The 24,688-nt window shown below is 39.5% G+C and overlaps 1 protein-coding gene across 5 annotated transcripts in view; it reads right to left on the reverse strand.

The window, feature by feature from the left end:
• LOC147247430 (protocadherin-15-like) overlaps nucleotides 1–24,688 on the reverse strand; it is a 212,033-nt gene that overhangs the window by 108,559 nt on the left and 78,786 nt on the right. For 3 of the 5 annotated variants that reach the window (XM_086181511.1, XM_086181507.1, XM_086181508.1), the window contains 2 exons: nucleotides 21,657–21,671; nucleotides 20,096–20,161 (listed from right to left, as the gene is read on the reverse strand). In XM_086181511.1, the coding sequence (XP_086037637.1) occupies nucleotides 20,096–20,161; nucleotides 21,657–21,671 (81 nt within the window). The remainder of the gene's footprint in view (nucleotides 1–20,095; nucleotides 20,162–21,656; nucleotides 21,672–24,688) is intronic. The other 2 variants (XM_086181509.1, XM_086181510.1) reach the window with 1 other exon arrangement.

Here is a 24,688-nt window from a genome sequence, read left to right on the forward strand (position 1 = left end):
GGAGAACTAGAGCTGTCATAAAAGGTCACACTTCAATCATTCGAAATGAAATTAAATACAAAGAAGCGATTACATAAGAGAGACAGCAAGAGGCACACTTTGAACTGACTGCTAACACAAAGGTAAGTATCCATATAAAATGATGCAGGGGGTAGAGCAGACAGAAAAGCACAAATAAGCCAGATGTTTGACGTTTGATGAAAAGCAGTTTGGCTTGGAGTTTCGCTGCAGTTGAATACATGACTAAAGACTTGAGCCCTGCAGCCTGCAAGTTTCGTTTTCTACGCTGACCACCAAACAACCGCTTCACTAGACTGCCTAGCACTGAAATCACAGCTCAAGAACTCTGTAGACAGTTAGACCTCTTACGAAGGCAAAGCTCAAAAACCTGATAATTACTAGCTAGAGGCACCGGCACTTTCTAGCTTTGATGTCACACATTGTAATCAGGACTGTTTTTACTTTGCCACAGTCGCCCCTCAGGGAAAACCCTCCCAAAGCTTGTTACATCGAAGGATTACTTGACCTTTAAGTGGCCAAATTAGGAAAACTCAGGAATAACTGGTGGTTAACTATCATAAAGAGAAGTGGGGAAGTGGTGAGGTTTGTTAATTGAGAGCCACGGTGCAAAGAGGGAAGGAACAAAAATTCAAACTTAGATACTGTAACACTATACCTTGCGGCAGGATGGTCCCTTGATGAAGAAAATTTTAATTTAAATTTTAATTAATTTCAATTAGAACGAAAATAAAATTAGAATAACACCTTGTCAGATGAAATTTTTAAAAAAATCCATGTTCATAGCAACTCTGATGTGTATTGACATTTTTAAATGGTCAATCACAGAAGTTAAGAGTTTCAAAACTCAGGGTTGTTTTACAAATGTTCTCATTTCCCCAGAGAAACTAAAACACCAGTGTAACATGAGAGGATTTATCTGTTGGACATTCAGCCTCTAGAAATTTTGCTGTGGATCCTAGGTGTGTGTGTGTATGTGTGTGTGTATGTGTGTGTGTATGTGGGGGGGGGGGGGGGGGGCGTAGAGGGAAATAAAATATTTCTACGGTACAGACCCAGGAGATAACGTGAACAATAACCTGCAGCATTTTGGTAAAACCCTCCGACATAATGGCTGAAAATTATTATTGATAATTATGGTTATTGTTGGTGAGGCAGTGTTTGGAATTTGTGACTCATATGAAAAGTGTAAATATACTTGAGTAAGCAATCAAATCAGCTAATAACTATATCTGCAGAGAGAGAGAGAGGAAGGGAGAGAGAGGGGGGGAAAGAGAGGTATGCTTTAAACAATCTTTTGATCTTTATATCAACGCTAGACAAGAACGCAGAAAGAGCCGGCCACGCATATTTAGCTTGAAGCTAACGGTGGCTCCAAAAACATCTATTTACAATCTTGAGTGCATTGTCCGGTATAATCCTCATTTTCTTTATCCAGGTATATGCTCAGTTATCCGCAAACACTTTGATTTGAGCTTAATTCAAACGAACTCTTTTCTCCTGCGCTACCATGAACCAGCGCTTTCAGTTGACCAGCCGCCGCATTCAACTGAACCAACTCGCTCACACTCACCAAGCTTATTCTCAGAAGCAAAAATGCAAATGAGCCGCTATTCCACATCTCTGTCTTCTGAGGAAAATAAGGTTTGTCCATAAAATTACAAAAATTAATGATTTCTTATTTAACTTGGATTATTTGATATCACCAAAACTCATCCCCTTTGCAGTTGTGTTTCAGGCACAATAATCAATGCGTTCTGTCGATGTAATGATGATCCTACTGTAAGAGTACGGTTGTATTTGATTTTTTTTCTTTTATTGCCTTACAGCCTGAACATAATATATTTTATCCTTTCATAAAAAAGTATCTATTTTACAGTGTCACTTAGACTCTCAGATATTCAAGAAGGAGGACAGATGGAGGAATGATAGAAGCATTATAATTATAATCCAGACTCTACTGTTAATGACTGTGCTCCCTGTTTGTAGCGTCTGTGTTGTGATCACAGGAAACTATAATTATCCAGCACATTGAGGTTAAACCCTATTTGAAAAGTGGATCCTTCCAAGAATTCAATTTAAGTATCAGAGGACCTCCCTTTTGCGGTTTCATTAATCAAAAACACATTTTTTATTCTTATTATTATAAATATGTCTGCCTCAGTGAATTGAGTAATGAGCTGCGGCTTTTTTCTCTCGCTTGAAATGATATTACGAGACAGACAAAAGCTGCTTTTCTTCTGAAACTTGAACTTTTTTGATTATTTTTCATCCGTGACAGACAATAGCACCAATGTTACGGGCCCCTTTTCTCGGTGGAAGATGTCTGTCAGACGTATATCAAAAACAACAACCAAAAAAAAAAAAAAGTTATCCAGAGTTGTACTTGTACTTCCTCCTCACTTTCTAAATAAATAAATAAATTCTCTACTAGCCTGTGACTCACTGAGGGTGATCTCAGGTCAGAGGTGCCTCTGATCTGGTCTTCACAGTGCCTCTCGGTGACAGCAAGGGGAGCTTATTTTTATCTCAAAAATATCAACGATCTTGCCATCTGGAGATGATGACATCAGAGAAATGTGGATGCCTGTTTCTGATAGGGATCCAGATTTAAGTTAGAGGTCTTAAAGTTGGGCGGCACGGTGGTGCAGTGGTCAGCACTGTCCCCTCACAGCAAGAAGGTTCCGGGTATGAGTCCCGGCTCAGGCACGGTATCTTTCTGTGTGGAGTCTCCATGTTCTCCCTGTTCCTGTGTGGGTTCTCTCTGGTACTCCAGCTTCCTCCCACAGTCCAAAGACATCAAGAGGGGACGAGGCTGATTGATACTCTAAATTGACTGTAGGTGTGACTGTGAGTGTGAATGGTTGTCTGTCTCTATGTGTTGGCCCTGCGATGGACTGGCAATCCGTCCATGGTGAACCCCGTCTCTCGCCCGTAGCCGCTGGGATAGGATCCAGCCCCTTAAAGTTTGGTAGTATTAGCCAAGAAAGTGCTCTTACTGAGTTTAATCCATGATCATAATTTACAGAGGGTGCAGTGTGAGGCGAGCAAGTTAACCCAAACAAATAAGTGGGTATCTGGGTACCTTCAGATGGTTCAGTCAGAAATTTTTGATTTTGTGTGGGATTTTCTTAAAATCTACAAGAAATTCTGCAGTATTTAATTTTTGGTGTTTTTTTCCCCTTTAAAATGATGAGAACTGGGTAAACATTGAAAAGATTGTCGGCTGCTGTGGTAAAATCACAAATGTTTTAAAGGAAGTCTGGATTGGAGGAAGGACATGAAACATTTGTGATTAAAATCAAGTCGGTGCTGTCTGAGGGAAGACTGCACTGATGTGAGAATTTCTGACTGATGTAACTGGGGAAAAAAATTCAGTAATGGTCAAATAAGGGAAAAAAAAAAGGAAGGAAATAAAACTTCCACTAGGAGTGATTAAAGAGTAAAAAGAAGCAGTCCACCTGATATCCTCCATCTGAGCTGTCGACAAATGTATTTCACTGTTGGTGAAGCTCTGCCCCCCTTCCAGGATGGACTCTTCCACTAAGTAACGCAGCCGTGCATCAAGAGAATAAGATGGGACGGTAAGAACAAAAAAAAAGGATAAAAACTCTGCAAAAAGTACTTTTTCTTGGTAAAAAAAAAAAAAAAAATTCCAATTGTTCCAAATGAAATGCTGAAGAAACTTAGGCATGAGTGACACAGTGCTCTCAACTCTCGAGCCCAAGTTTCCACCTAAGCCTGCGATGACTATATAGGTCATTTCAGAGCAGCTCTGCAGGGACCCCCTCCCTACTTTTACCAGGCACTGCATTTTTACACTGCCTCTTAAAAAAAAAATCGGATACATAATATCTTATCCATCTTTATGTGGATGACACAGATTTACATATATGAGCATGCATAAATGTAACAGAGTCAACAGCTGTTACTGAGATATCCATTAGCTAAACTGCTTGATGCCAAAACATACTGAGGTCCTTGAAACTGCCCAAAAAGAAAAAAAAGAAAAACTTTTAATGCCCTAACCCCTGTAGACATCTATTACAGACTTAAAGGGTAAAACTTGTTGAAGGAAATCAGTACATAAATGCTGATTTAGCCACTCTGGCTAAAGTCGGGAAAAATAAAGGATTTCTGCCCTAAAAGAAAGAAAGATTTTTTTTTTTTTTTATTATATACCGTCTGGACTGTTGTATTTAAGTGCCCTCTTGAAATGGTCAAACATTTCTTTCTATCGCTGAACAAGGGCACATTACCATTATCAAAGCATCACAAGTGATCTTAGTGCTTAAAAGCTCTCAGATGCCTCTGTAAGTGGCACCTTTCTGGCTGCTGCATGTATGATGTTACTAAGGAGACCTACTTTCCAGATAATGATCAGTTCAAGAGTCCATTTCTATTAACAACCTTGCTCAGACAACACTTAGTTGGGAAAACATGTTCTTTTTTTTCCTTTTTTTTTTTAAAGAAAGCAAATAAAAACCAAGAACTGCCTGACAATGGTCATAAAAGGAATGACAGGCACTGAAGCAACAAGCTTCTTCGACTGTCTGCTGTCAAACAAGGCTCTCATTTGCATATTTGCGGTCCGTCTGTCAAATGTGTATGAAGCTAACGGGATGTCAGTTTTGCAATTATTAGTCACACACCAAAATCAAAAAACAACAACAATAGCAAACAACAACAACCTCCTAGTTGCGATAGCGTCAGTAAAGGGATCACAAAAGTCATTGGGCTTCATCTCCTGGGACCAGGATGGCTCAACGAATGTACTTTTGAGAGAATCCTCAAGTCTGGACTCAAGTTTTGGACTGACCAGGAGACTGAGACTACCATCTAAAGACTATCATCCAGCCACATTTAATCCCTCCTCAATTTGGACTTATTCTGTAAGAAAAAGAAAAAAACAAACAAAAACAAAACAGAAGAATATCAGATGTAGTGTTGCCTCCACCCTCCTCCCTCAGGAACAAGTCCAAGTCCACAACTGGTTTCCCTTGAATTGTTCCAACAGTTTACACATTTTTTTTTTAATTCCATAACTTGTTCTCACACTTTTATTTGTTACCATAAACTCTTACATCTTCTTCCCTCAATTTAAATAATTCATAGCTCCAAGATGTAAATTATTTATTTAAATTTTTTTTGACAAGTTTTGCCTCCGAATATTGTTTTTGTCTTTCGAAATCCACGTCCAGACTCCTTATGAAGTTTTTTTCGACAGCTTTTCTGTACTCAAACATCATTAAAAATGATCAATAATGACTGAAAACTTTACATCCAGGCCTATTTTACACCAAAACATTTTTTTTTAATATTATTTACATCTACCACCATCCACCCATCATTCGTGACTGCCATGTGCCAAAACTGAATCACACACACACACACACACACACACACACACACACACACTCACACACACACACACACACACACACACACACACACTCAAACACACACTTTAACGTGCACCAGCTGTCGGGGGACCCACTCCACGGCGCATGTCGCCAAAACCAAAATGTGTGTTACAATCAGGACCAGATGAAGAAATCTGTTATATTACAGCCATCTTAGCTCTCCAAATTCTTAATAAGCTCCAATTACTTTTGATATAATCTGACATGAAAAACATCTGTCTGTTTATGCAGTTCTGCCAAAGTAAACTCGTCAGAGAGACAAAGGGGGAAAAGAAGCAGCAGCTGTTTAATTCAGACGGTCGGGTAACAGTCTCTCGCTCTGGAGGAAAATACTCGGCTTTTCCTTTTTTTGTTTTTCTTTTCTTTTTCTTAAGTGTGAGGTGCTAGTCGTAAGTATGCATGTGCTCATATGTGGCCCTGGGCACAATTTTTTTAATGCAGGGCATGAAATTAGCACCATGCTATTCTCCAAAACTGGCTTAATTTAAACCTGGGTAACCCCCCCCCCCCCCCCCCATCATCATACTTACAGTTTGTTAATTTGTTTTTTTGTATTTCCCAAAATAGGCCAAACAACTGCTCAGTATTAACCGATGTGAAAGAAGCACAACCCACCTCCCCACCATTTCATAGATTTTAAGCAAACTTTGGAAACGTTGCCAGAAAAGGCAGAAATTACGTTTTTCGATCAATGGGTTTCCCTCTAAAACCAGAATACACGTTAACATCTCAGATCGTGTTTGTCATTGTCAAGGTAGTCAAATAAATGCATGAACGTTCAAATATCGTTCGCGCCGGCACACATAACTGTAGCTCTGTCATTAAAACAAGATTATCCCTGAGTCCCATAATGGGGAAACATAACAGAAGATAATAAATGACAATACGGTATTTCAACCCGAACTAATACATTCATCTAAAATCTTTCTGACAGGGAGGAGCTTCTTTGATTAACCCTGTTGTGTAAAGCAGGTTTCAGTGATTTAAATGAAGAAAATATTCTTTTTTTTTTTTGGTTCAGATAGTTCTGTTCTCGTTTAACACCAGCTCGCGACCTGGTTTGTACACAGTGATTGTATGGATCTCTCCCACTGGTCTACCTCCTTGATCAGGTCACTCACACCACATACTGTAGTGTGGATGTCCCTGCATTATACATGATAGGCTCCACACATGACAATTCCCAGGCACAGCAATTTAAAAGACTTTGAAGGTGTGGATGAAGGTCTGGCTTCCTGAAAGTGATTAATCCAGACCTTCATCTACTTCTTTTTTAATTTTTTATTTTATTTTTTTTAAGTCCAGAGCCTTTTCAAAGGGACTTGTTGCCCAGGCAGAAAGGGCATTCATTACCTTGAGTAATATGGAGTGTTACCTCACTCTCTGGAAAGAGAACTGACACTCTTGAGCTATAACTCAAATCCTGCTGGTCTGTCAGTACGACAATGGGGACCGTTCTACCTTCAACAGCATGAACACATTATGTACTGGTATTGTTAGTGCAAAATGCTGGAACATACAGGTTGCCACACACACACACACACACATATAGGTTTAGTATATATTTTTTTGTGTTTTCCCACAAAGCGTTACTATTACACAGTGAAAAAGCCATGTTTATTCAGGTCTATTCGGTCGTGGGGGACAGACAGAAGAGCAATGACGGACCTGCAGCAGAGACTGACATACCCTAGGTCAAGTGGATCCAAGTGGTTGGTCCTCTACCTCCTCAGATGAGGCTCCAGCATCCGAAGAGGGACTACCTGCAGGGGCACAGCTTCAGCTCCTCTACGTCCCTCTTTCTCTACTGCGTTAAATGATGGAGCGAATAGATTTGAAGAAATACTTAATGAAATATTCACAGAAGAGTACTTTGCGTTTTTGTGTTATTTGTCTGGTCTTTGGAGTGAGGCCAGGCCTTAGTGCATGGCAGAATCTCTTTACGGGGCAACAATTTATGAAACCTCTTCAAGAGCACTACAGATTGTTATCATCATTATTATTATAATCATCATCATCATCATCAATTTCTTTGATTATGTAATGGACAAAGTGAGAGAGCAAGCAATATAATATAGACGCTACACAGATGCTACATCAAGCAAAACAAATGTACAGAAAAAGAATCAATATGTGAAGACCTATTATTATTGGTACTAGTATTGATGGGAGTATTTCTCCCAAACCCCAACCAGGGATTATCATTATTGTGCCATTGCATTATCTAGGTTTCTAACTGGCATTCAGTATTAGTAGGTTTAACGCAATAAATACATATTTCTAGCATCATGTCAATGTACTGAGCGTATAAAAATCTGCTGCATGATGCTTAAGTGTTGGTTAGCATCTGAATCTGTCAGAAAAACTCAAGACGCTGAAATTTCAAGTTCTTAAAGGATGTTATTCTGATTTACAGCCTGAAGCTGCTCCATTGCTAATGAATGGGAGGCAGACTTTGTGAATTCTTAGAGTGTTGGCTTGAAAGAGGTCCCGAGAACTAGAACCGATCCCCTGTGCTGCAGTATGGAGTCAGAAAGACAGACAACTCATCTTGTCGCTAGCTTTAGGACAGTGATGAATATTTGCCATTGGAGCCAAAAATGGGTGACGGTTTTCATACTGACAGCAAAATCCGAGCAGTATTTTTGAGAATAGAAAATAGAATGTACTGTATTAATATTTCTGAGACATAAAAAAACAACAACTGTGCTTTTCAGAAATGTGATATATCATCAAAAAATATATTAGTTTCCCACTTTTAAAGACAGTTACACTGTTCAGGATTCTATGTCCCTCCACTGATTAGAAAAGAAGAGCGCCATTTTACAGTTTTCCAAAAGCAGTAGGAGTAATAACAAACTCAAGACAAAGATTTTAATACTACTACTACTGCTACAACTACTATACTACATACTTTGCAGCTGCTTCAGCTGCTTTTTTTTTTAACTAATCCCATTGCCATTTATATCCCATCACAGCTTCAGTAAGTCAGTCAGACACTCAAGGTTACGTGATGAGAGTCCGTTCAAAGTTAAATAAACAGCTTTCTGCAGGTAACATCGTTTTATTGAGAGAACTCTTCCTCAACAGCGGAGAAGTATTTAGAGAAACCTGCTAAACCCCTTTGCATTCAGCATTTATATCGTTTGTCCAACTAAACCAGTTTCTTGGTCATTTTAATATCTCTTCATCTTCATTTGAGGATTAAACTAATCTGTATTCTCACTGCAATGTGCTTGAAATTAAATGATGAATGTTCTCTGTCTGGTTAATAGAGGAATGCAAATTACTGAGCGACAAATAGGAGTAAATCCAGAGATGCACACAGCTTTCGGTGAGCCACATTCATATGAAAACAAAGAAAAAGCACTAAAATGTGTTTTAAATTTTACTGAGCAGAAAGCTGAAGTGCTGGGCTGTTTTATACGTGTCTAAAACTGTAGTTATGAATGATGCAGATGTACTATTCTCATTTTTTTAAGCTCTTGATCTCCTTATTATTTTTGCTTCCAAGCTTTTGTTCATAGAAATTCGACATTCACGCTACCGTCTTTCTTTTCTGTTACATTTATTAAGGCAAGAATGAAATAAAGCCCTGGAGTTTGTTATCTAAAGTTAAAAACAAAACCCAGAAACAATAGCAGGCTATCAAAACACATGGAGAAGACAGAGGATGACTTTACTATTTACATACATTTACTAAGAAAATAGTCCCTTATCGCTATGAGGTAATGTGTCTCGAGGAGTATTTGGATGATCATCTTTGTTTTGGATCTTTCTCCTTCCTCACTTTTCTGGGATCAGATGTTAAGTTCGCCATGTGCTAGCAAGCTACTCTAGTTAGGCACTTGAAAAGCTCTCTGACTGAAACAAATTCCTCTATGACACAAGTTGCATATTGTCAAAATGTTTTAGCTCAGCTCAGACAAATATAATTATATAAAAATAATTTGTCACAATTAAGTCGAATATCCAAAGCGATATGATCGTGAGTGTGAGAGGCTCAGACAGGTTTGTTTTTCTTCCTGCTGACTTAATGGCTGTATTCACCACTTTTGCTGCCTTAGGGGTCAGTTTTTCACTTGGGTAGCTCATAAAATCTTCATTCTGGTTTCTTTTTCCCTGTTGGAAGTGGATCCCACCACAGAGAAACCTTTAACACATTTTTTTTCTCAGTTTTTTTTTTTTTTTTTTCCTATAGCAGATCGAATTGGCAACAGAGAGATTGGAATTGTTTTCCCCTGCAGTGTGGGCAGGACTTAATTGTACTCTGTCTTCGAGTTTGTGAGGGTTTCCTCCAGGTGCTCCAGCTTCCTCCCACAGACCAAAAAACATAGTTAGTTAAAGGTTAAATGTGAGTGTGAATGGTGAAAGCTGTCTCCAGGTCTGACCTCTGCACCCTCCCTCACCCGACGTCAAGTGGGATTAACTCTCGCCGCCCCGCACAACCCTCTACTACTGGATTCAACTGATCTGTTTGGTTTTGTTGCCATTTAGTCCCGCAGTGCTTACATGCACATTTAATCGTTTGCAGTCTCCAGTTTTGCAGGTGCAATGCTGCATTTTCTCGCTGCCGCTTGCATCACTGGATTAAATGTGAAATTTGTGAGAGGACTATGATGTGTCACCTATATACGCATCCTCTTAAATGCATTCAAGACAAATGTGAGAACCCTTTTAAAACTAAAAAACTACTGCGCCCACAAACTTGGCATTGTTTCAGTGGTGCAGCGGTAGAGTTTCTCTCCTGATGATACCATCAAGACAGAGTTGGCTCTGCAGCTTTGTGGGGGGAAAACTCTTGGAATATCAAGTAAGTTTCAAAAGAGAAGGCATTTTTTTTTTCCTGTTTAAAAATGTCTTACTCATTAAAACCTGTAAATGTTTTTTCCCTGCTTTGTGTAACACTCTCAACCACAGCCCCCCCCCCCCCCCCCCCCACACACACACACACACACCCCGGTTGCAGTGATATTTCCTCTCATGTGGGCTATACTACAATAATCCTGTTCTATAGTTTCTTCACGTATATGGTGGAAGGTGCAGTGAAAGAACAGTAGGATTCCCTTAGAGAGATGTGGGCATAAAAAAAAAATCTATGATGACGCTATTAATCTAAGTTGACAATCCCACTATATTCTGAGGGAAAAAAGTAGCTGAATAATGCAGTGAGGGTTGTGTGCTCAAACCAAAAGCAATCATAAAAAAAGGCATTTCTTTCTATCACCATAAAAATATGAACTGGAAAAAAAAAAAACCTTAAGGTGAATTTAGGGCAGAGAATACACCGTAAAAAAATGTGTTGTCTTGCATCATTTTGACTAATTGATGCAAATAATGACAGCGCGCAGAGTAAAACACAAATGTTGTAATTCTATGGCTTAATTAGGATAAGCACACATGATTTACAACTGAAACAGAAGCAATTATCCTCTCCGTTTATCTCCACAATACACTGTGATTTATTTATTTGCACATCAAACGCTAAAACGTGCAAACGGGCAATACAGAAAAAAAAATCTCTAACACACCTAGAAGTCTAATTAGGGTCGAGTACTGAGGGAGACAGTTCGACACCACTCGGGCACTGATAAACATGAACCTCTAGCTTGATATAAATCACCTTCTTTGAAAATTATAGCTTGTTAAAAGACATAAAAATGATGAAATGTTGTTATTCACAAGGCATTTGCATGTTATGCGGTGAGTAATTGAGGCTCACTGAATGTCCTGCCCTCTTGTTTTGCTCTCTAATCCACAAGGAGCAGGTGTTGCGCGCTAATCCCGACCGTTCAGCTTCCCTCTAATTATATATTGATGACCCAGCAATCATCATAACTGGATGTGATCATACAATTTACCAGCGTGCATGCGAGAACTGCACAAATAAACAGAAAGAACATGTTCAATTAGACATCTGCATAAGACTGCACTTAAAGGGACATGTGCATGCACGCTTTGAAAATGCGTGTGTGCACACAAAAACAGCAGAGCTTGTTTTGTTTGAGTAACAAAATCAAAGCTCCACAAAAACAAATTGGCCACTTGGGTAAGAACAGCCACAATTTGCCCAGATGTTTCCTCTCCTGCTAAACTGTGATTATAAAGCAGAACAGGAATATCTAAAGTTCTAATCAGCAGAATTAAAAAGGGAAACGGTATCAAACATGTCTTCAGTATAGTTTTTAGAAATCCTACCCAAGTGTGCACCAGATTTTTCCGGTTGGCAATCTTGGATGGTTATCCGCTACACTGGTGGATTCTTCAATGTTTCTTTTTGCTGTTACACTCCAAAATAATTTCCCTTCCTGTTTGGATGTAGTTTTGTTTTTACACGCTCAGTTGGATATTTTCCACCTGGATTCTTCATTCTTGTTCTTTTCCATTCGGATTCACTAATCTTCACTGCAAACCTTGATTTGTTTTCTAGTATATTTCTTTAGCCGAGTAAAGATTTTAGTCCTTTCAAACCAGTTCAAACTGGCCGCTCATTGGGGGCGAGACAACACAAGTGGGACTGTGAAACAAAGACAGGAAGTTAAAAAGATGAGGGACACGCATGTAGAGGAGTTCTCAAAATATAACACAAACTGACGAATGTAACCTTGCAAGGAAGTCGGTTTTGCAAGATCACGATGTAATGAAACAATGGTGGCAGGCTTCAAACTTGCATCCCAACTCCCCGTGGTTTTGACCAATCAGAAGTCCTTTGAGGGGATAGGGGTGTGGTTTAAGTGTAACGTCAGTTAGATTGTTCAAAAATTTAGACAGTTATTCCCTTAAAGAAGAGCGAAAAAGGCTTTACCTCCATAGAAAACTTGTTTTCATTCTTACTAAATACTTTTGGCTTCCGCACGAGTTCTGATTAGTTAAAATTACCCTGTTTGGTGACTAACAGATGGTTCATCCAATCACCTGCCAGGTATTTTTGGAAACATCTCTGCCCTTTTCCAAACTGTACAGGTTATTAAAATGTCCAAACTTTGTAATTTTACCACAGCTGTGTGCTTGAGCCTTGCCTTCAGGCCCTGATAGTATTATAATTATATTATTCCTGTATGAATAAACTTAGTGGCCTTCGTGGTCTTTACCAGCTTTATCAATATGAATAAAGGCAGATGTGAATTAATTTTCCCTCTAGTTTTCACAGTTAAAAACACAATAGTACATTGTTTAGGAGTGTATTCAGCCCTCATGGAGGATTCAGATTGCTCAAGTCCACAGGCAACATACTGATGTGAACGTGAATACACTGTATTTGTATAAAACCTTTCTACCTTAATGGTACTTTAATATCTCGCGTCATTAACTCACACATGAACCGACTCAAAAAGAGGACTCAAGGACGTCTTGGTTGTCACACTGCTGATATTTTCGCCATCACAGGGCACTACTTTAAGTGGAACAGTAGCTTTGTGCATCTACTCCTGATGTCATATCCTGTTTGGGAAAAGCAAATCACACTATTAAAGTGAGGTGAACGATTAAAGCTGACTAATGGATCATTTTGTAATGTAAAAAGGGGGTCAACGTGTCACATGTACTCACTCACGACTACATCCATTAGACTTTGCTCAATCATTTCGCATGTACTTTTGTGGTATGATGTCCTGATTCAGAGATATGTAGAGAATAACGCAGTAAAAAATTGACCTGACACTGAAAATGAATGGAGCCTATCAATTCAATGTCTACCGCTTATCCCATTAAGGGTCGTGAGGGGGGGGGGGGGGGGGGGGCTATCCCAGCAGCCTTTGGGCAAGAGGAGGGGTTCAACCTGGACGGGTCATCAGTCCATCACAGGGCCAACACATGTAGACAGTCAACCATTCACACTCACAGCCACACCTATGGTCAATTTAGAGTATCAATCAGCCTCGTCCCCTCTTGATGTCTTTGGACTGTGGGAGGAAGCTGGAGTACCAGCGAGAACCCACACAGGAACAGGGAGAACATGCAGACTCCACACAGAAAGATCCCGTTCCCGAGCCAGGGCTAAAACCCAGAACCTTCTTGCTGTGAGGCCACAGTGCTGACCACTGCACTACCATGTCCTGGATGGAGACTAAAAGATGGCAAACGCAGGAAATTTCAAGAGCCGATGTTTATAATCTCCCAGTCTGTTTAACAGTCTTTTCTCCCGAAGTCCAGTGTCTACACGTCCGCCTCTGGGATTCTGAGGGCCTGCTCAAGGAAGTGTGTTAGCAGGTTTAAACAATTAATGAGATGAGACAGCCTATGTGAGCGTTTGTTTTTTTCACTTTCCCTCAGCCACCACGGACTCATTAGCCTCTCTCCTTAAAGTTAATTCAATCCCCTACCCTCTTTCTCTCCATCAAGCTTGTCATTAATTCGACCATACTCCGCTGCTTAATTCCTTTACATTAAAAGGATGTTCAGTTCGTCTTTTCTGTCTTTACAAGTTACTGATCCGGCCTGTTAAACTTTCAGGATATGGAAAGATCTTCATACCAAGCCAGTGAAATTTTAGAATCTTTGAAATCAATTTGAAGGAGAAAAAAAAAACTGATGAAACTCAACTTGTTCACCATTGTTTGGATCACCACTGATTTCGAGAATCCAGAGTGTTTAACTGATTCACAAGTTGACGAATCAGTATTTCCTGATTTGAGTGGATTAATCCCAATTTGAATCCATTTCTGGCTTGAAACTTGATATTAAGCTTTCATTTGTGGCTGAATGAAACAATGTCTCCCCCACCAGATCTATAATGAAATAAACTCTAGCTTTTTCAATGTACAAAATATCTGCAGATTTAATTTGATACTGAGTATATTAAGTTCTCTATATAAAATATAAAAGAAATCAATTTGGGGATTTCATGACTTGATTTAGTTTTGTTCAGAAAAGTAGAATCCAATTTTTCAGCTTCTGCCCTACTTGTAAGGCACAACTGTAGAATTCAAGCACTGGTAGTGTATTGGCTAGAGATAGTTGAATGTTTATTTCAAATGTATTTAAAACGTGGCTCATTTTCTCTTGGTGAAACTAGCTCACCGATCAGACTGCAGTTTATAATTTAACTCCATTAGTTGCAACTAAAAAGAAGTGACATCCTCTTCAAATTCAGCCCCTCCCCAAAACGAGTATGTAGCGCAACGCTTTGCTGTGATAAATCTTCAAACAACCACAGTCATGAGTTCAGCTGCTTTGAAACAATAGATGTCAGCGGGGGAGCTTATAGATGTATGAGGCTTTAAGTCTAGCATAAGGGCAGAAATGTGTACATCTTTTAAGAAGTGTAGAGAAAAAAAAAGAAAGCAAAAACAAGGTATAAAGAAGGTTGATGCCCAGGTTACATAATTTGAGTTGGCCATGTGTGAAGTGTAGCTGCTGGAGCCTTTATTAACCTCCGCTGCAGATTTTTATTGAGGCGCACTTATATTAGAGAGAGGCCTTTATTTCTAGCTCTTTGTGTTTGATAAGTATATTTGCTCATATTTTAGCATTAATACTCATTTGTCCTGCTCGTCTCCCAGTTCCTGATTTTTTATATTTTTGTTGTTCTTTTTATTTTATTTTATTCATGCCACAGCCGCTATTGGAGAACCGTCATTTAATTGACTACCGCCTTTTACTTGAAGAAACACAGTATACAAATCAGTCATGCGAATCAGAATCAAGGAAACTGTCGCGTCCAATTTTATCAGAGGGAACTGCAGCTCATGTGTATTCTAACCTCTAACAACACGCGCTTCTATATGTTAACTTCACCGCAAGCAGACTTTAAGGAACTAATTCATATCTAATCTGTACATTCTAGATTTACACACGGCATCTTTTGAGCAATACATCAAAAGCACGGATATTTTCCATAACTTAGCCAAGTGTTTATTAACTATATCGGCTCTTACATTAAAAAAATAAAAGGATTTGTCATGAGCATAAAAAAAAACGTGTTACTTTTACACTGTATTTTTAACAACTGAAATCATGTTAGACTCACGTGTGAAATGTGCGGAATACACGCTTTCAACATGGTAAACATATATTTGCATATGATAAACTGGGTAGTAGAAAGTTTCCTTTGTGGAAAACCTGAAATAGGGATGGGACTACTGGAAAGGCGGCCATAAAAGAATGAACCCCAGCGGCGACTATGTTTATTTATGCAATTCCAGCTCAGTGTGACTATGCATCTTCTATCATTTGCTGGGGCTATTTTTCTTCTCTTCAATGTCTCAAATACTTTTGGGCAAACGCTTTTCAGATCGTCCAATTGTGCTGATAAAAACTCCGCTGATTGATGATCTAATTGGCAAGGGGGTGGGAGGAGTTATGCGGAAATATGGCGGTGACAAGCCAGCATGACCAAGGCCAGCAGTCAAGTTGCACCCTACCCCTGCACTCGCATTGCTCCCAGCTAGAGCACGCCTACGTCACCAACTGACATTTCCAAGTCTAATATTTGGTTGGGAATCTTGCAGATCTGGTGTCATATCTCCTCATGGGAGCAGGACAGGAGTGAAAATCCTCTCCCATGTCAAGCTATATAGGCTCCACATTGTCACCATAACAAGGGAGGTGAGAGGCAGGGGCACATAGAATATATTGCAGCGTCATACATTATATCTGGATTTTTTTTCCCCCCTCCATCCACAGGAGTTTGATCCCTCCTTCACTGTATGCAAAAGATGTGTGCCGGTGCCAGACCACTTCATTTATTTGCACACCTTCGTAGCCCGCATCACACCCAGGTTGCAGGGTGTCATTCAACCCTGCAATAGCAGAAGTCTGGTAGCAAACAAACCGAAACGTGACCAAACAACGCAAACTGAACCATGGGCTCGCTGAAGAGTTGATGTGAGACTCACGTAACCTCCAAGGTTAGAACGGGGACGCTCAGGCGGACGAGATTAAAGTCTGAAATCGATGAAATCTTAACTCAAGAACACCTTTACAAGTTACTTCCCATTGCTCTTTCATAAATCTACCTCCATGTGCGGCAGCCAATTGCTTACTTCTGCTATATATATATTAAAAAATTAAAGCTTTTTTTTTTAAATGCTGCACCAACCAAACGAACCCCTCTAAAAATCTTGTAGCACTGCATTTCTTTCCTGCTGGTGAATTGCTTCAATTATCCATAAAGTCAATTGTTTTAGACACTGGCTGTATCCAGAGGGTAAAGTTTAAGGTCAAGCCTTTCAGAGATTGACATTATTACTTGTATCATCATCATCATCATCATCATCATCCTGAGGAAGGATTTTTACTTTGATTGCTTTAGGTCAAGTGGGTATTAGCCTTCAAGAACACGACAATTTATCATCATTTAGACTTCATCTATCAGGGCAGATACGACGCGTAAAAGAACGTTCAACTTGACTTATTTGTGATAAAAAAAAAAAAATACTCCAGCCACAAAGATCATCGCCGTTTTCCCATAAGCTGTTGCTTGTTATGCAAGCGGTTGTGAAGATCCTCACACGCTTCAGGCAATAGTTGATACAAATCATGGATTTGCAGATCGAAGATAAGAGCTATAGAAGAGAGTATCATCATTTATGGACACAGTAATTTCCCCCCACTGATGTAGGAAGCTTTCCGTCAATGAGGAAATATACCTCCTCACTTCCCTCCCTCCCTTGATATCCAGTTGCTCTTCTCCATGAGATAGAAATCTCCAATCTAATTAACTGCTTTTGGATTTAGCTCATAGACTGAATAAGCAAAGGAGCCTATAGAAAACAGGCTTTGTCTTCCCAATAGAGATCTACTCTTAAAGGGAGCGAGACATTATGCGCCGCGTCTAGCAACCTGTCACTGGGCCACCAGAAGCAGTAGCTTGGATAAATTAAACATATTGCATTTCATCCGAGCAACTAGACGGCTATCCCCTCGCGATTATACCCAATTTCAAAGTGAAAAACCTTCAAGGATAAAACAAGAAAGAAAAAAAAATGAGTGGAAAAAAAAAAAACTAGAAAAAAAGAGTTTATTTTCCCCAATATCTATTCCAAACCCTGTTGTTTAAACCTGTTCAAACATAAATCCACCCCAGACAATCAATGAATGAAGAAAATATAGCGCTTTTTCCATTTGCATTGCGCGTTTGTGAGCAGCAAGGCATTTCCACGGGGAACCTATACTGTCTGACATGTCTGACTGGTGTTAAACGTGTTCTTCTGAAGACCCAGGGGGAAACCGATATTTATATTTATTTGCATGTCTGTTTTCTGACCCTGACCAAACAGAGGCAGGCAGACGGGTGATTATGTTGTTTGCTTTTCCATTCACTGATATATTGTACTGAATGAGCATAAAGGCAAATGCTCAGAAAGGATGGAACCTTATTATGAGCCATTTGTATGGTTTCTGTGTGAAAGCAAAGAAGAGATGAAACACATTTAGATGGATAATTGCTTTGGTCAATAACGGCGGGGTTGCCTGTTTTACATTCCATTACGGGGAGGACGGTCTCTGCTGCCGTTTCATCACTGAGAGATAAATAAAAGGATGGCGGAGCCAGAAAAGACCTATATCCCAGGTAAATGAGTGCTATATGAGGAAGATTAGTGCAAATCCCTCACACACAAACACACACGCATACACACACACACAGCATGGGAACATGTGAGGTGAGGGAGGCTTTGGGATGCCGGCTTGGCTACCTATCTCACACATCCCTCCAGCAATCGATCAAAGTCCTAAATTACAGCTGCACACAGGGAGAGCAAGGAGTAGGTTAGACAGTATGACAGCCTGAATTGGAGGCTATTGCATTGATAAATGGTGGCCATGTTTGACACACAGCCACCAAATCATACACTTGGGGCACATGTATGCACATATGCATATCTGCTCATACACACACACACACACACACACACACACACACACACACACACACACACACTTAGCTGGCCACTAGGGCTGTGCGATATGACTAAAATCTAATATCCGAACACAGGACATCTCATATCCTGATCATAATACACATCCTCTGTATATATCTTCTGCATATTCAACTGATGCGGTTTTATTATCAACAAAAAAATCAACTAAGAGAAGAGTGTTCATCTAGGCTCATCTGATATATATATATATATATATATATATATATATATATAATAAAAATAAATAATTTTAGATGAACAACATGTCTTACAAGTCTAAGTAGGCTTTAATGAAGTGGGAAGAAAAATAAAATTACTAAATCAAATACAGTCACGGTTAAGTCGTTTCACTGATAACAATGATTTTCTGTCCTTTCGATAGTAGTGCAAATTTTCATCCAAGCATTTCACAAACTTTGAAGTGTTGAAATCTTGAAAGGTAAATGAAAAGAAATGCTGAAACTATAACTGTAAACAGATACAATTACATGCCTAAAATGTGACCGCTATTAAAGAAAATATATCACAACCAGATACTGAGGTTTACAGGCTTGGCATGAAAAACGCTGTGTCAATCAGGATCGTGTTTGTTGACCGAGTCTGGGTTTTTTCTATAACTCTGCTTTTGTGGCTGTCAATCATAGACTCTCATACTCCCTGGTGTGTTTCTTGCGGACATAGTAAGAGGTAAACGGTGTTATGCTGGCTGCAGCAACAGCGCCATACTCTTCAAACTACGTTTCTGGTCCGTATTCAACTTTTCAAAACCAAACCGTTGACATCCTTTGTTTCTCACGGTACTATCCATGAGGTGGAAAGAGAAAAAACAACAACAAAAAAATGTAAAAGCAGCACAGCAGAGTCGGAGAAGTGGAACATATGTGAAGTCATCATCTGAGTTATAAACAAGCTGTGGGTCCCACCTTCAGTGAAAGCTGCTCATTAAACTCAGTTAACATGCGGTCTTAATATCTGCAGGGAGAAGCGACTCAGACAAACACACACCTGTTCCATTTGGGGGAAATGCATTTCTCATTCCCCAGTGACCATATAGCTCCTCTCCAAACAGCAGTTGATGCTCTATCTCACACACACACACACACACACACACACACACACACACACACACACACACACACACACGACACATTGATCAAGATAATACAGCATGAAAAGAGAAGAAATGTGAGGAAAAGAAAGATTTTAACAAACTCAAGTGTGTTGCAGTCGTGGAGGTATGTTGAGGGAGGAGACTGTATGCCAAACACCATCTGTATTCACTCATTCAAACACACACACACACATACACTTCCTCTTCACCCTGGGAGAGCAGTACAAACATACACACCAAGAAGAGCAAGAATTTATTTATCTTTAATTCCAAATGACAATCCAATATGTCTGACAAAACATCTCCGATAACCAACCTCCCCCAAGAGCCATCAGCCGAGCGACTGTATTCTATTACGCAACAACACCGCACAGTCCCAACAGGAGAAGTATTAATATGTATTGCATTACCAAAGCAACAGTCACCGCGGTACAAAAACAATCCCAAAAGTGTCATTCGTGGCACTTGAGCGTAGAAGAATTTACAATTCTGATACAGAGTGAAGTGTACACTCTCATCATTTTTGCCTTTACAATGATAATAATAGCTTTGACCGACGAGTTTCAACAAAATGAGTTTCATAAAAGCAGTTTTTCACTGCAGAGCTGTTGTGGGCTGCATTATATTGTATGGCTGTACCTAATAAAGTGGCCAGTGAGCTTAAGTGACTGTCTGGTACGTACCATTGGGGCTCTCCTCGTCGATGGTTACGATCGTAGCGGGGGGGCCTGGCCGGGACAGCTTACACTCTGTATACATAAAGAAAGAAAAAGTAGTGTGAATTCAGTAGTTTTAATGCTAACATATTTCATCAAAATGACAACATGTTAATTTACTATTGGAGTGAGCATGTTTTGAAATCAATGACGGGAAGTAAAACACATGCTCTGATTTTCAGAGTTCTCTGTCATAGGATTTTACTCTCAAGGGGTCCATTGAACTGCTCTTTTTCAGTATAGTGTTGTTGTTGTTTGTTTTTTTTTTGCATTTTTCATGGTGTTTACTATTATCTGGATACAGGAAGTGTGCAGAGCTAGTGAAGCCAATTTTAGCCAATTTTCCCACAGACACATTTTTAATGTTTCAACCGTCTTCATTTTTGCAAGACGTATAAAGTTAAATTATCCCCAACCAAGTTAGCTTAAGGCGCAAGTCGCTAGTATAGACAGACTGTAGAGAATGAGCTGTGGTGTCCCCCTTTTACCGAAAACTTCATTTTTTTGGCTTCATGTGCTACTGAGCAACTTTCCTACAGGACTGATGAGGCTCAGATGCCATATCCTGTTCTCTGTATCCAGACAGTTTAGTTGTTTGGTTTTTGTTTACATTTCAAAAAGTTGGTGGTCTCTTGCCACATTTCACGTATAGTGTTTTTTCTACCAGTTACACCGACAGGGGTTTAGTACGTTAAACTCCTGATCAGGTTTCATTAACATTTAAGGCAGAAGAGGTAAAGTTACTCAATATTTCCCAGATGAGAAAAAATGTAGAATTCCAAAAGGTTTCATATCCTCTCTGACTCATCTTCCAGTAAATAAAATCCTGCTCAACTAGCTTCAGTGTTAGAATGCTACAGTAATTCAGTATGCAGTGACAAATCACTATTAATTAAACATACTATATAATAATACATGAGCTGCAGTGCATGGACTATTTTTATACAGAATGAACACTTAACTTTTAATACTGTGAATACACTCCCCACTGCCTCCACTTTGGAATAAAGGACTGATTTAAAATAAAGTCTAAATCAGGACTGCACAATCAAATTAATTAAATCAAATTAAATTATACATGTTTTTTTGTGGCAGGTATAATCAGTTACCGCTACCACATAGACGATCACAAGAAAGGACTGTACGATAGTGACAACGGGGGTGGTCAAAGCATGTGGCAACCTCATGAGCAGAGCACTGACGAGAGCAGCTTCACAGATGGAGGTCACAGCAGCTAGATGGTGGGAGCTCACGGGACACAGGTAATGGCAGCTTGACAGACAGCACCAGATGGGGCAGTAGGAGAGGTGGAGATGAGGAGCGGGGGGGGGGGTGTGTCTAGAATAGAGACGACGCATGGCGTTCTGCAGCTGATGCGAGGAAAAAAGTTCAGGATTAAATGTCTTTCAACAGGGAAGAGGGGGAGGAGGAAGAGGAGAGCGAGATACATGTGGAAGGAAGTGGTGATATGGGAACATGGAGGGGAAAAAAATTAAAATTAAAGGAACAGACAGTGGAGCCCTCTTACCCTCATACTGCCAGTCTGAAGAGGTCAGAGGTTAGTGGAGCCAGAAGCAGAGCAGAAGCATGAAAGAAAAGAATGAAACAGTTGGTCGAGCTTGAAAAGAAGAAAAACAGACCAATAGATATTAGACCACAGGGGAAAAGAGATATTTTTTGGGAAGAAGCATCCTACAGAGAAATGGTGACTGTTAGTAAACCACACACTGCTTTGAAAATTACGGCCAGTCGCGCTCCTCTTGCTGCCAGTAGCTGCAGGCGGACAGGGGGACATTACAAATGTGAATCAATTCCAAAACAATAGTCTCTTCGTAATTTAAGAGGTAGCATGTGTTCTGGAAAAGGAAAAAACAGTACGAAAGAACCTGAGTTCTTTAGCACCGTCTCATCACTTATTTTTGGAATCACCCATGCCTCCATTTTTTTTTTTTTTAAATATTGAATTTCACGTGGTGTACTGTCAGGTGGTGTCTTCTTCCATTACATGAAACCAGAGAGGAGCAGAGAGGAAAAAAAAAAAAAGACACTTGGTCACTGACACCATATCAACAGGCGACGCTCTCTGGTTTCACACCCTTCTTCTGTTGTGCCACTGTGCACCTGTTGTAGTCGCATAGAAGAGTTGCCTTATCAAATATGCATGCCCATGAGCATTCAGGGATGTGTTGGCGTAAATGTGAATATTAACCAGAAGTAAAAGAAAAAAGAAGAAAGAAAACCTGAGGAGGAGGTTTGTCTGTGTTTATATTGACGGCTCTTTCAGACACACTCATTCATTAGCATTTAAATGGTAATTAAGCAGACTGTTTATTACCATAGACTGTAGCATTGCTCATGTATGAATAAGTGGATTAATTTCTGGTACCTTCTAATTTATTAACCTGATCAGGGCGTTTAAATTTTCTCCGATTTTCACACCCATGCGAGGCACGTCTTTATTTCATATTTGACCAACAGTGTGAATATTTTCATTTTGAGTATGAATCAAAATGTTGGCAGTATACTAACTTTTCTTGATTAAAGGTGTCATTTGTAATTCAACAAGCTTTATATTTCACACGAAATCAATAGGGGGCAGTACAAGTTTTGAAAGTTAGCTAATAAGAAACAAATGCTAACTTCTTTATCACCCTCAGGTGAATTTACCAGTAGATTTATTTTCCGTCTGGCTTTTAAAACTATTCCTTTTAGATGAAAAAAAAAAAAACAACAAAAAACTGTTTCAGCATTATCTTAATCGTATATTGAATCCAAGCTCTAAACATTTTGCTCTGTTTCTGAACAGAGTTTGAGCTGACTTAGCCTGAAAATCCTGCTATCTTGTATTGTGTTTATAAAAAAAAAAAACATCAAGGGGATGGAGAGAAAAAGACCTTTACCTACCGCTGGCAGTCAATCAGTGTAATGCTGGCAGCTCAATTCCAGACTTCTTGTAAAAAAATTATAAAAATCAACAAAATTTGTTTCACTTCAAATCATGTTCACACAGTGCACCCTGCAAATTACCACATTAACAGATCTGAATACACCAGTGTCCTGTATCTTATCTATAAACCTGCTTTACAATCCTTAAGGGACAAAAAAAAAAAAAAAAAAATCAATACTGATTTTGGACAGTTAATTCCTCAGGTGTATTCACTGTTCCAAGATTTTAAAGTAATTAAAATAACCTGTTCCCATCTGCTAAATGAATTCCAGGGATTTAAGGGTTTTCCCCTAATAGAGACAAAATGATCCGAACGCGCGGATCGCACCCCGCAATCTGGGACACAACATCAAATAAGTAAATAAATCTATTCCGAGTGAGTTTTCTCTCTATGAAGTAGAAAGAGTGAGAACAGGTGGGCTTCTGTTTGTAGTTATAAGTGGTAGCTGCAGCAGGAGGCAAAAAGTCTGCTTTGAAAACGAAGGAAAAACTAACCAGATTTAAAGAATATGGTAATACTACACGGCCATATTTGTGATGGCGGCAGGAACATAGAAGTGTCATGATCTCGTATTGATGAAACAATGTTTAAGCCATAGAAACTGAATTATTTCTTTTTTTTTTTTACCATTTTTCTCTTTACTTCACCCAGTATTTTTTCTCTTTCCAATTGGTCACATTCATCCAGCTGAAATAAATAAATAAATAAAACTTCACTACAAGTATACCGGCATTTGCAAGTAGTACCTGAAGCCAAGCCACCATATAATATACAAATTATCAACATTGCAAACAAATACGGAGGTTGGAAGAAAGTCCAGTCGAAACCACGTCTTGAATCATCTCAGTGTTTTGCAATATTCCATCCTGATTCTTTCCATCAGGCATGCTTTCTTTTTTTAAGTGTAGAAGATATCAAAGACAATTTGTTGCCAAAGTGGCTGTTGGGATTCACAGGGGAACGTGCCAAAAAATTCTCCTCCTCCAGCAACACCCCCCCCCCCTCCCTCCACACCGCATTGAAGACAACACCAAAAAAAATACGTACATGATGAAAAAGTAATTGGATATGGAGGACTGCAGTGATTTGGCAGTTAATGATCAATCCTGACAATCCTAACAAAGCTATAGTTCTGATTTCAATTGTATGAATCAGGATAAATTTATTCATGGAGAGAGGTAGCAGAGCCACTGCACTGTGGTGCCTTTCAAACTGCAGAGGACAGCCAAGCTTTTCATATGATGCTAAGGGAAGGAGCGAGCGAGCGTGTGTGTGTGTGTGTGTGTGTGAGTGTGCGCGCATACGCAGTGGTTATATGATGTGGAGTACATGCCTCTGGCATGTAGAGTGATACACAAAAAAGGGAAAAGATCAAAGGGTAAAGATTCAGTCAAATGTGCAGAAGCCAACAAAGAAAGAGTGAAGTCGTTTAAAATGGTAACAAATCAAAACCAAGTTGCAGAGTGTGAGATTACCCAAAAGTTAAAGACTGTTCTGCTGCTCATCTGATATTACTAATCCATACAAACGAAGAATTGTTTTCCTTTATTACAGTCTTAGTCGGCATTTGCATTTCTCTCCATTTTGCAAATTTGGGCCTGGAGGGAAAGTG

Source organism: Aulostomus chinensis, chromosome 16 (genome assembly GCF_037954235.1).
Source record: "Aulostomus chinensis isolate RoL2024-O1b breed Wild chromosome 16, RoL_Achi_v1.0, whole genome shotgun sequence".
Taxonomy (NCBI): domain Eukaryota; kingdom Metazoa; phylum Chordata; class Actinopteri; order Syngnathiformes; family Aulostomidae; genus Aulostomus; species Aulostomus chinensis.